A 13,788-nucleotide genomic window follows, 5' to 3' on the forward strand; every position below is an offset into this window, starting at 1 on the left:
CTGTACAACCATCCACACCACCCCGGAGGCTTTTACAGCACCATTTTCTGCTTCCCCTTAAGCCCTTACAGTAAAGCCTCCAGCAGTCCCCAGGATTTCGCTGTCCACTTTCTCCTTATCCCTCCAATGGCCAACCATCAGTGTCCTCATGCTATAATCTGAGTGCTATAAAATACATGATTCTTTAGTCCAAATCTTCTGATAGTACGATGTACGATACACGATTCTCACACAGAGATAAAATAATCTGGACTCTCACCCACCATTATAATCCCATGCTGAGAAAAATTGACTGGATTCCTCTGATTAAAGGGATTGTCCCGCTTTTTCCACTCCATGGCTGAATGTCGGAGTCCCAGTACCAGCAGCCTTGGATATTCTAACCCTTGTACGCCCCATGTAGTGCCACGACAGGCTGGGACATTTGTGTCGTTGAATCGGAGAAAGCCCTTGTATAAAGGGGAAGTCTAAACCAGTGGATCCCAATAAAACGTGCTAGGAGCAATCTTAGATTAGGGTTTTCTGTAGGACAGTCTGATCTACCCCTAAGTTTGATCAGGCCCCTTTTTTCTGCCAGACTAAAGCAACTTTACACTTAGGCAATAAATTAAAGGTAACTTTACCACGGTTGTCAGAAGGAGCTTGCTGGATGGCAGAAGGCATCATGGTGGTCATCCCCTTTTAAAAGTTGGTTTTCCCGTTTACAAAGTAGGAAAGCACATGACAACATCAGACCATAACCGGAAAGCACAGAATCACCCCTGTTCATCTGCCCGGTCTAACCCCAAACCAACCGCAATCACATCACAATTATAAGTAGGTTGCATGAGCAGATTAATGAAGCAGCGCACACTCACACGCTCCTGAGCAAAAGAAATGACACAGGCCCAGAGTAGCTTTAAAAAGAAAAAAAATAAAACAACTCTCAGTGAGGTTTTGGTTTTTGCACTTTCCCTTCCCCACCAGGTCCAGGGACGCAGTAAATGGGGAGGATGGGGGGAGGGGATCCTCTTCAGGGAGGGCAGCCTCTCCTACGTGCGGTTTAAGGTTTGGAAAATCCTAGATATCTGTAACATTACGGGGCCGGTCTCTGGGTCGTTCATCCACTGCGTGCTGTTCAATGGGTTTTCAAGCATATCTTCAAACGCTGGAAAAGGAGAGAGGATCATTTAGTGAAGGAATGGGCAAAATAGTAAAAAATAAAATAATAATTTGGAAGTATAAGGCAAAAAAAAATTGGGCAGATCAAAATATCCAGACTATGCTGCATGATCAGAAATGCACTTTATGGCGCCTAGTGGTGGCCAGTACTTGGACTGCGAAACGCGGATGTATGAATCTGGTCTTGGCGCTGCCAAAGCTTCCTCAGGTGGAGATCTTCCACTTAATGGAGCTGTGCAGCAACAATCTGACATTGGGTACGGATACTCCACATTTCTTGGAGCTACCTGCAGGATGAGGAGGTATCACGCAGGTGTCCAAATAATGCCTACCAGATGTCTAAGGGTTGCTTCCACATCTGTCCCACCCAGCATGGAGAAGGGTTTTGCCAAAGCCCAATGTTGGATCTGGTTAAGACTGCTCTGGCTTCTCCAGAATGTGTAATTTTATAGGGTAAAATGACCATGCAGTCTCAGGGGATAAAGTGCTGCTTTAGAGCCTGCTGGGAGCTGGACGAGACCAGCCTCATTGCCCCTGTTCATCTCCCGTGCCGCAGGAGCCAAAGGTGTCTTTGTGGGCAGCCTGGGAGAGCGCTCAGTACGGATCAGTGAGGCAACCATGCTGCTGGTCCGGACTGTCAAGTGCGCACCGCCATGAGCAAGGCAGGAAGCAGGGGGAGCGGTGCTCCTGTAGATGACATATTGTGAACAAACCCTTTAATTCCTACACTGGAAAATGAAACAGCACTATTTAAAAAAAAAAAAAAAAAAAAAAAAAAAAAAAAAAAAAATCGCAATAGGACTGTCCTGTAGAGAGAGCTGGCCATGTATGACCCGACTGACGAGACCGTGAACTCAAACAAGGGCAAAGTATTTAGAGTGTTGCTATTTTGGCTCTGGCACGGGCCTGTACTATATCTGTCAGCTGAGGCCTGGCACTGTACGGCTCTAATGACACATCCCTGTAACAGGACCTGGGCTGGGATTACCAGTGACACCAGCTATGTCAGCGACAAACCCCACTATCACGTATAGATACATTTCACACAGAACTAGTTGGCATTTCGAGCCGCCATTTAGGTTTACTTCTGGGAAAACGTTATTACTAGAGTTGGCGCAAATCGATTCACACGTCGTCTGTCGGCCACAACAGCAATCTGTGGCATCTAGCCGGGCGTGAGATCCACGTCTTACCTGACGACACCCGCGGCTCTGCTTTTGATTAGCCGGCCTGTGATATGCATCACTCCACAATGGTAACATTGTGCCAGGCCAGCTAATCAATAGAAGAGCCGCAGATGCTATCGGTTCTCGGATGAACTACGTGCAAATCGACTCGCACCAGCCCCATTTCTTGGCGTTTCTCCAGGAAAAAGAAACCAGCCTCTCAAGTGCCAACTATTAGACGTACAGTTCAGTCCACAAACATTTGGCCAGTGATGAAGCTTCGTGATTTCAGCTCTGCAGGCCGCTATTTTGGATATTAAATGAAACAACTGAGATGTGAAACATTTAGGAATTGCAGCCATTTTCCTACAAACCCTCCTCTTTTCAGGGGCTCAAAAGTAATTGGACAAATTAACTTTCCCATAAATAAAATGTTCACTTTTAATACTTTATAGAGAATCCTTTGCAGGTAATGATGGCCTGAAGTCTGGAAGCCATGGACGTCACCAGACGCTGGGTTTCCTCCTTTCTTGATGCTTTGCCGCCTTTACTGCAGTGACTTCAGCTGTTGCTTGTTTGTGGGTCTTTCTGCCTTAAAGGGGTATTCCCATCTCCAAGATCCTCTCCCACTATGTAGCAGGTGTTATAGTAATATTAGCAAGTATCTCCAATTAGAAATGTTGTATAGTTTGTTTTTTCATTCGCTATTGCTTTTTCCTCATGTGGTAGGACCTTAGGTATCCATGGTTACTTCCACTGATGAAGTGACAGTTATCCAATTGCTTGTGAGCATGGATACCTAAGGTCCTGCATTGCCCTGCACATGAGGAAAGACATAGAAATCTAGTATAGTTTTTTTATTCTCTAATTGGAGGTATTTGCTAATATTACTATTACATGTACTACAAATTGGGAGAGGATCTTGGAGACGGGAATACCCCTTTTTGTCTTCAGCCTGTGAAATGCAGCTCGATGGGGCTGAAATCTGGTGAATATTCCACTTCTTTGCTTTCGCGGTGTTTGGGTCATTGTCCATCTGTCCTGTGAAGCGTCGTCCAATCGTCCTTACTGCAATTGGTAGAATCTGAGCAGAAAGTATCGCACTGTACACACAGGATTCATCCGGCTGCTTCTGTCTTCAGTCAAATCATCAATAAATACCAGTGACCAGATGCCATTGGGAGCCATGCATGCCCGCGCCATCACACCGCCTCCACCATGTGTTACAGAGGGTGTGCTGAGGATCATGCGTCGTTCCTAGCCTTCTCCATACTTTCTCCTTATCTTTCTGGTACAGGTTGATCTTCGTTTTGCTTTCCAGAACTGGGCGACAACGTTAGATATTTTCTGGCAAAGTCTAATCTGGCCTTTCTATTTTTATGGCTGATTAATGGTTTGCACCTTGTGGTGAACCCTCTGTATTTGCTCTCATGTAGAAGTCTTCGTTATGGTAGATGTAGATACTGAAACACCGACTCCCTGGAGAGTGTTCTTCACTTGGGTGGATATTGGGAAGAGGTTTTTCTTTACCATGAAAAGGATTCTGCGATCATCCACCACTGTTGTATTTTGTGGATGTCCAGGCCTTTTTGAGTTCCCAAGCTCACCTGGGAACTCTTTTTTTTTTTTTTTTTGCACAATGTACCAAACTGTTGACTTGGTCACTCATAACATTTCTGCTCCCTCCGATGGGTTTGTGTTTTTTTTTTCAGCCTAATAATGATGGTCTGTTTCTCTTCCTTTGACCGCATGTTGTGGGTTCACAGCAACAGATTCCAAATGCAAATGACACGTTGAATCAGCTCCACACCTTTTACCTGCTTAATTGAAGATGGATTAATGAGGGAATAGCCCATGCAGTTCATTAAAGAGCTTTTGCGATAATTGTCCAATTACTTGGTTCCATTAAAAAGAGGCTGCCACATGTTAAAGAGCTGTAATTCCTAAACCCTTACTCCAATTAGAATGTGAATACCCTGAAATTAAAGCAGAGAGTCTGCAGTTTATATTGATTATATAACTGTATCTTGCATGTATTTTGGTAAAAAGCTAAAATTCCAAAACATGTCAATGTCCAAATATTTCTGAATCTAACTGTAGCCACCATTACAACATGACTAAGCATATTACTGAAACTGGGAGTCTCCTGGAAGAGACATCTATCTATAGTCAGCTGTTTTGGAATTCTTTTTTTCTGCACGGATGGCTAGGTGAGAGAGTAATTCTTCTTTCCTCCTGAGGGGGCGCTGCAGGTGCAATAAGCAGTCACTCCTCTCCCCTAACCACAGATGATCACAGGGGCCTCTTAGAGAAAATCAGTCCATTGTCTGGACATCTAAAGCACTTACCTAGTAGAGTTTTAGGGTTGGTTAGACCTAGTTGTACGACAGGGTTGTCAAGGATGGCTTGGAATAAAGGACTGGAGGTGTCGATTCCTTTGTCCAAATCCTCTGGTGAAGGTTTCTTGTCTCCCAGCAGCCACTCGCACTGAAATAAGAAGCGGCTGGGTGATCATGGTGTTCAGGATTCCAGCACATATCCATTCTACGAGGCTTCTCATACTTTACACAGTGACCATAATCACAATCACGTTACGATCACTGACCAAATCCTTTAATCTGGTGCTTATTATGGTCCAGAAATCCCGATAATCTGGACACAAAAATAGTCTCATGTCAGATTGACAAGAACTGACTGGACAGTTGTCACTTGGGGGTGTCAATATATAGAGTTAGCTAATGAGTGGAGGGAATTCCCGAAGGTTGTACACCGCCTTATAATAAACTCGCAGGGGCACCTCTGGGGGTGGCAGTCGTGATACTCACCGCTGCGTCCTGCTGATTGTTGTTCACTCGTAGGGCATCAATCACTTCTTTCTCATCAAAGCCCATTTCCATCAAAGCTATAACAGCCTAGAATGCAAAAGTTAAGTTACTCCAACTGGGATCATCCGAGAGCTACGCTGTACATGAACATTTTCTCAACACTCTGGAGCCAAATTCTGCGTGAACGGAGAGTGGTGCATTGTTGGAGGTTAGATAAGAATTGCATGAATGGGGAAAAAAAAAAGTCAATTAAAAAAAAAAAAAGTTAAACTTAAGGCTCTGTAAAGTGTAATGTAAAGTCCTCTTCACATTACATTAAAGTGGATTTCTGGTTTTGGAAAAGGCTTTAAAAAAAAACAAAAAACAAAACACAAACCAACAAAGTTATTTACTCACCCTCCCCAGGTCCAGCGCTGAGTCTCCACCACTGCTCCCTATGTCCGTCATGGACTGCAGCTCTGGCATCACATCAACAGCACTGCAACTAATCCGTGAGCTCAGTGACTCTGCCCAAGTTGACGGCACACTGACGGCTCCCTCACAGGAATTGTTTGCAGCGCTGCAGCCAATCGTTGAGCTCAGTGGCTCTGAGCTGCAGTGCTGTCGACTTGGCATTAGTGCTGCAGACACCAAGAGCGACAGCAGAAACTCAGCACCGGGCCTGCGGACGGGGAGTGGGGAACAAACTGCAGACTACAGCCGGAGAGTTTTTCTTTTGAAACAAAAAAAAGCCCCTTTAAGATGGAATTGAGACTGCCATGAAAATACAGTCCATACGTGAACTGGCTGCGGGTATCCAGAGACCAGTCCCCCGAGACCCCCGCCCATATGTCACGGTCCATACGGCTTGTGCTGCACAGGTGTCTTATATTTAGTGTATGTACTGGGAAAACTCCGGACTTAATAAGGACAGTGAATATAACCAAGGGGAAACATTGGGCGCACTCTGCTCACACCTGCAAAATTCTGCATTCCACTTACACGGGGGTCAGGGCGAAATTCTCTTTTCCTCCGGATTTTCTTAAAGATTTCTGTAAGTTCATCTTTAGGGTCCTCTGCGGTGGCTCCTTCGCTTGACCTTGAATCCGTTGATGCTGAAGCCCCGGCCACGTCCGACACGTTCTCATTGGGGAGCGGTGTATCTGCCGATGGATCATCGGCGTGTTCAATCAACCACTCCATGGCCTGCGTGACCGACATGCTGCAAGATTAAAGCATCACAGGTAACATTAATATACTGGGAAAAAGATAGCGGTACAGATATAGATTTTTATGGCTGTCACAGAAACTTCCTCTGCAGCCGCATTTTCCAAGGGCGACAAGACTCGATTGCAGAAGTACCTACTGATTTAACCGGAGGGCCTTCACTGCTCGGCTCTCAGGGAATCCCATCTCTGTGAGCTGCCGTAATGCCATCTCATCCACTCGATCCTCCTCATCCTCATCTAGCATGGCTGAAGTCAAAGAAAAGCACAGCGGAGGTCAGGCAGGCCTGCAGAATAATGTATCAGGGCAGCTGCAGGAAAATACGTCAATCCAAGAAACGGTTCCCCAATGTCACCTACAGATGGTAAAAATCGATTTGCAGGGCCCGGTCTGGCAGCCAGGTCATCAATCTGTGGCTGCTGGACAGGAGCCCTGCGGACCACCACTTACCTGATGGCACCCCCCACTCATGTTTTGATCAGTTGGCCTGGTGTGACGTCATTGTTTCAGCGGGAAGAACATGTGACACCAGCTGATCTAAAGAAGCGCCGTAGATGCCGACTGGTAGGAGGCGGTTCGTTCAGGGCCACAGACTACTGGTGCGGCTGCTCGACAGGGTCCTGCAAAACTATTCCCACCCTCTCTAGTGTTAACCCATACTTGCCATTTGCCTTTTTAAAGAGCTCGACTGCATCAGGGTTCAGTGCTAGCAACTTCTGTGCAACTTCAATAAGAGACACCAGAATCTTCCGAAGCTCCGTCTGAAACTGTAGGAGAAAAAGCGAATGTGAAAAGTCTGCGGGGAAGATGAGGAGGGGGATAACATGCAGACCCGGACCCTTATTAGGTAGGACGGAGAATGAAAAGAGAGTCGCTCAGCAAAACGCACTCCTCTACCGGAGCTTACGGAGATTTCCAAAGTGTGCGGGAAGATTTACCATGGTGTGAGTACACCCCCATAAGTGGGAGGGCCGGTCTTCCAATCCCCTGGAGGCGAACGGTACTCACATCTCTCATGTTGTGATGAGCCACGGTCCGGTCTGCAGTCCGGGCTGGTAGGCCAGCAGTGGCCTTGAGAATGGCCTCCTTGTCTGGAGCCTTTTGATCCTGCTTACGCTGCAAAGTACAAGTCAGTTGGCATCAGAGATATACATTTATTTAGTTTTCTACTTAAAGGGGAGTCTCTAAAGACTGATATGAATTAGGTCATCATCAGTAAGTTGGGGGTCTGACACAAACCAATCAGCTGATATCTGGTGCCACAGCCCCTGGACGTAAATAGTACACCACAGCTATGTAGGGGAAGCTCTAGGCGACTACAAATCCACTCAGATCAATCATTAATATATCCTGGAAAACCCTTTAATGGGGGCGTTCCAGGATTGGCCATCAAAAAATAAGTATAGAGGTAGTAAGTAAATAGCTGGTCTCCATTTACTTCCATGCAGAAACCACCGGCCCTTCATTTACATACCTGTGGCAGCACAGGCCATCACTGGCCCCAGCAATGTATGGCACAGGGCCAGAGAGACCAGTGATTGGCTGCAGCGGTCATGCAAGTAGATGACAGGTGACAGCTGCAAAGAAGTAAACAGACAGTGCTGCAGATGCGACTTCTTATTTTCTGCCTTACTTTTCCCAATCCCTGAACACCCATATAACGTCTATCTCCATCCACATGGTAACATTCGAGGTCCAGCTTTACGATGCTCCAGGTTCTCTGAGGGTAAGCGGTGACTGCACGTTCACTAAACTTTTGACACATGAGAACGTTTGATCGATGGATGTCTGAGCCCCACTGATCACCGGAGCAAAATTACTTGGCTCAACGCTGCCTTCCTCCAAGACAGGAGACAAACTCATAGACTTTCTATTGAGCCAGTCTTCAGTCTCAAATGAGAGCACCGATCAAAGGAAAGGGGACTCAATACCTGGACCCCTACAATAAAAATGTAGGATGTCAAAAGATTCCTAAAAGTGCAGTTTAAGAAAATAATTTCTAGCTGCTACCAGTAGGGGGCGCTCAATGCATACACATTTATTAAAGGGGTTTTCCATCCTAGGGTAAACTTTAGGCAAGCGTGCTCCTTTAGGATTTGGCTAAAACAGTCGGTTCGTGCAGTTCTCACCCACCTTCTCCTCCGCCGATACGTCGGACATCTTTGGTGGTGGGGGAGGGGCCCTCTTTTTGACTAACAACAAGACATCTGGTGGGAGAAAGCATATATGAGTACACTACTGACCACAGCAGGGACACCCCCAGCCCTCCGCAGTGCCCCCCGCGGCCCTGAGACACCTCTGTCCTGGATATTCTCCTCTGCCACCGTCTTGGTATCAGACAGAACTCTCTCGGAAGAGGCGTGCACCAGCTTGTGATGGGTGAGGCTCTTGGGGTCTTCCAGGCTGCCATGGGCACACTGCGGGCATAAAGAGGAGACACCAACTGGTATGAATACCAAATAATATATACAAGGGTATTCCGACCTCAGACACTGAGGACGTAATGGCAGACTGAGCGAGGTGTCATTTCATCAGCCTGACAGTAGAGGTCAGCTCATAGACTTGTATTTTTAGGACCCCCTATTAGTCCCCTGGTTATCTCTTGCTGCGGGGAGGCTTTATACAGTACAGCCGCAGTCTGTTACTCACATCGCTCCTCCTGGTGCCAAACATGACATCAGCTCCCACAGCTACCACTGATTACTGCCTGTATCACTAAACTGCTGCTTAGTCCGATCCTGGATATAAGGGGGTCAGGCCGGACCCTGTCCATCGAGGATTGCCCCCTATACGTCCTTGGATACCAGACAGATCCATCACTGACTTATCGCAAGGACCTCTGGTGATCTCAAGAAGGGGCAGGAATGGAGCGGGGCTGCGCATGCTCCACCTCCACTCCATTCATTGTCCATGGGCCTTCTGGAAAAAACAGCGCAGGACTCGGCAGACCTATAGGCAATAAATAGAGTGGTGGTTGAGCCTTCTTACATCCGCTCCACTCCATTTCTGGATCACTGAGGGTTCCATAGGGGTCTGCAACAATCCCAAACAGCCACCAACTATGCAGGGTAATACAGCATGGCGGAGCAGGACAAAGAGCAAGACCAGGGCTTAATCCTCAGGATGAGTGAGGGTACCAGAAGAGGACCACCTATCAAGTAGTAGCACAGCTCAGTTATAAGTCATGACTTTCCCATATAGAAACGTCCCTTTAAATGACATTACGGTAGGGTCCCATGCTACATGCATATGATAAGAGATGCGGCCTACAGACCACGTAGTGAGTAACCAGAGGAGAAGTGATGGCTGGCAGGGGTCAGCACGAATGGGCAGCTCCGGCTCTATGAATAACATGGTTTATTATTAGGAGCTGCTCAGCAGATCCAACATTAGAGGAAGCCCAGGGCCGGGTAATATAAAGGGTTAATAAAGGGGCCACACACACATCTCAGGGCTCCATGCTGTGCATACCACTGTTTTTTTTTTTTTTTTGCACTTTTCAGAATTTAGTTAATTTAAAGAAAAACTACAAGTAAAAAGAAAACTGGAAATTCACCCAAATTACAGGGTTCTGGCACCACATGATGTGCATAGTAATGCTGCCATATTAGTCATAGGACCCTTAAAAAAAATAAATTATGATGCCAGATTAAAGACACAGCCTCCCGTGTACTTTCTATATTCATTCTTTACTATTTTCAGTAACTCCGCTTGCTGTCAGTCATTCATAGAGTTTCACTGCGAACTTCTGCTAGATTGACCATCCGTCCAGTTGTCAGACAGGAGTGTCGTCACGTGCCGGGAACCCGTACGTCCATCGCGTGACCGGGACAGATTGTAATCCACATAACCACTGAAGGTTCCCAATGAAAGACAGCAAGCAGAGATCTTGGAAACCAAGAGGCATCTGTAAAATACACTGGAAAATTAATAGGAATAATCACTAAAAAGGTTCCCCCCCCCATCATGAATCTCAAAGCATTTGCCATATAAGTCTGATCAATGGGGTTCTAATTAGAGGACCCCGAAACCAAAGGTGATAGGTCCAAAAATCATACATGCCCATGTACTAACCCCTAGGACAAGTCATTGAGGTGTCAGAAAGTATCAAATAAAATAAAACCCCACCCAATCCAAATCTGAAAATCCATAGGGACAAATTAAAAGGCTCGGTTCATGTATCCCAGGCACAGCAGTTTCTGTAGATGCATCTGGTTAATGTATCCGCATGCATATTTCATACTTGTAGTAACACAACCCCCTCCCGCTAACACTGGGAACACACACGATCCAAAAGGGGATTTATACTTCACCGTGACCAAAAAAAACTGATGAATGGCATCAAAATCAAATCAGCGACTAAAAAAATCACTGATAACCAAGTGTTAGCAATCGGTCCTCTAAGAAGTGACCTCTCCCAGCTTCCGTAGCACTGAGCATATGCATAATATAGGGCCCCACATACAGTATACAAATGATCAGTGCTGCCCCCTGTATGACAGCCCCTCATACAGCATACAGATGATCAGTGCTGCCCCCTGTATATGACAGCCCCTCATACAGATGATCAGTGCTGCCCCCTGTATATGGCAGCCCCTCATACAGTATACAGATGATCAGTGCTGCCCCCTGTATATGACAGCCCCTCATACAGATGATCAGTGCTGCCCCCTGTATATGACAGCCCCTCATACAGATGATCAGTGCTGCCCCCTGTATATGACAGCCCCTCATACAGATGATCAGTGCTGCCCCCTGTATATGACAGCCCCTCATACAGATGATCAGTGCTGCCCCGTATATGACAGCCCCTCATACAGATGATCAGTGCTGCCCCTGTATATGACAGCCCCTCATACAGATGATCAGTGCTGCCCCCTGTATATGACAGCCCCTCATACAGATGATCAGTGCTGCCCCCTGTATATGGCAGCCCCTCATACAGATGATCAGTGCTGCCCCCTGTATATGGCAGCCCCTCATAAAGATGATCAGTGCTGCCCCCTGTATATGACAGCCCCTCATACAGATGATCAGTGCTGCCCCCTGTATATGACAGCCCCTCATACAGATGATCAGTGCTGCCCCCTGTATATGACAGCCCCTCATACAGATGATCAGTGCTGCCCCCTGTATATGGCAGCCCCTCATACAGATGATCAGTGCTGCCCCCTGTATATGACAGACCCTCATACAGATGATCAGTGCTGCCCCCTGTATATGACAGCCCCTCATACAGATGATCAGTGCTGCCCCCTGTATATGACAGCCCCTCATACAGATGATCAGTGCTGCCCCCTGTATATGACAGCCCCTCATACAGATGATCAGTGCTGCCCCCTGTATATGACAGCCCCTCATACAGATGATCAGTGCTGCCCCTGTATATGACAGCCCCTCATACAGATGATCAGTGCTGCCCTCTGTATATGACAGCCCCTCATACAGATGATCAGTGCTGCCCCCTGTATATGACAGCCCCTCATACAGATGATCAGTGCTGCCCCCTGTATATGACAGCCCCTCATACAGATGATCAGTGCTGCCCCGTATGACAGCCCCTCATACAGATGATCAGTGCTGCCCCGTATATGACAGCCCCTCATACAGATGATCAGTGCTGCCCCCTGTATATGACAGCCCCTCATACAGATGATCAGTGCTGCCCTCTGTATATGACAGCCCCTCATACAGATGATCAGTGCTGCCCCCTGTATATGACAGCCCCTCATACAGATGATCAGTGCTGCCCCTGTATATGACAGCCCCTCATACAGATGATCAGTGCTGCCCCCTGTATATGACAGCCCCTCATACAGATGATCAGTGCTGCCCCCTGTATATGACAGCCCCTCATACAGATGATCAGTGCTGCCCCCTGTATATGACAGCCCCTCATACAGATGATCAGTGCTGCCCCCTGTATATGACAGCCCCTCATACAGATGATCAGTGCTGCCCCCTGTATATGACAGCCCCTCATACACATGATCAGTGCTGCCCCCTGTATATGACAGCCCCTCATACAGATGATCAGTGCTGCCCCCTGTATATGGCAGCCCCTCATACAGATGATCAGTGCTGCCCTCTGTATATGACAGCCCCTCATACAGATGATCAGTGCTGCCCCCTGTATATGGCAGCCCCTCATACAGATGATCAGTGCTGCCCCTGTATGACAGCCCCTCATACAGATGATCAGTGCTGCCCCCTGTATATGGCAGCCCCTCATACAGATGATCAGTGCTGCCCCTGTATATGACAGCCCCATCATACAGATGATCAGTGCTGCCCCTGTATATGACAGCCCCTCATACAGATGATCAGTGCTGCCCTCTGTATATGGCAGCCCCTCATACAGATGATCAGTGCTGCCCCCTGTATATGGCAGCCCCTCATACAGATGATCAGTGCTGCCCCCTGTATATGACAGCCCCTCATACAGATGATCAGTGCTGCCCCCTGTATATGGCAGCCCCTCATACAGATGATCAGTGCTGCCCTCTGTATATGACAGCCCCTCATACAGATGATCAGTGCTGCCCCCTGTATATGGCAGCCCCTCCATCCTTACATGTTTCAGGCACCTCTCCTTCAGCCTCTCCAGTGTCATGTCCTCCGTCACCTCCTCCAGCCACTCGGCCCCCTCCATGGTGCAGACATGGAGCCTGAGCACCCGGCCCGCGAAGATCTTCTCCTCCTGCACGAACATGGAGCATCCCCACCAGCAGCGGCCCAAGGACAGGCAGGAAGACGAGGCAGCCCGCAGCCCTGTGACCGGATCCCCCCTCCCCACTAACCGGATAAACCCCAGGGCACGATGGGACTTGTAGTTTTTTTTTACAACTGCATTAATCAAATGAGAGCAGAAGAGGGAGACAGAGTAGCAGCTCCTACTGCCAAATTGTTACCTTACACCCAACACATGGAAACTTCTAACAATCAGATACAAAGTGTCTTGTAGTTAGGATTCCTTTTAACTCCTACATGTCCAGATGATTTTTCATTTATTATCCCCAATCCATTCCATGAGGAATAATTTTATTTTTCCATCAACATAACTGTATGAGGTGATGAGTTGTAATTTTATAGAACATTATTCATTTTAACATATAATGTATATAGTGTATGAAGACTAGAAGTGTTGTTGCCCATAACATCCTATCACAACGCAGCTTACATTTTCCAGAGCAGTTTCAGAAATAAAGCTGAGCTGTGATTGGTTGATATGGGTCGCAAGGCCTAGCTATTAGTGTTGATAAATGGCGGCAGCTCTTGGTTGCTATGGGGAACGAGGCCTGTTTTTCTGTTGGACAGGTGTTGATAAATGGTGTTAGCTCTTGGTTGCTATGGGGAACAAGGCCTGATTTTCTGTTCGACAGTGTTGATAAATGGCATCAGTTTTTGTTTGCTATGGGTAACGAGGCCCT

General features: G+C 47.2%; 1 protein-coding gene across 1 annotated transcript; it reads right to left on the bottom strand.

Annotated features, from left to right (window-relative positions):
* On the bottom strand, positions 1-13,163 carry UBAC1 (UBA domain containing 1). Its single transcript, XM_077284366.1, has 10 exons — positions 12,933-13,163; positions 8,655-8,775; positions 8,492-8,565; positions 7,367-7,474; positions 7,023-7,125; positions 6,498-6,606; positions 6,134-6,353; positions 5,153-5,239; positions 4,676-4,814; positions 1-1,147 (listed from the first exon to the last, which is right to left on the bottom strand). Exons 1-10 carry the CDS (start codon positions 13,068-13,070, stop codon positions 1,032-1,034), a joined length of 1,215 nt encoding a protein of 404 aa, XP_077140481.1. The 5' UTR covers positions 13,071-13,163; the 3' UTR covers positions 1-1,031.
* Positions 13,164-13,788: the final 625 nt, after the last annotated feature.

This window comes from Ranitomeya variabilis, chromosome 2 (genome assembly GCF_051348905.1).
Source record: "Ranitomeya variabilis isolate aRanVar5 chromosome 2, aRanVar5.hap1, whole genome shotgun sequence".
Taxonomy (NCBI): Eukaryota; Metazoa; Chordata; class Amphibia; order Anura; family Dendrobatidae; genus Ranitomeya; species Ranitomeya variabilis.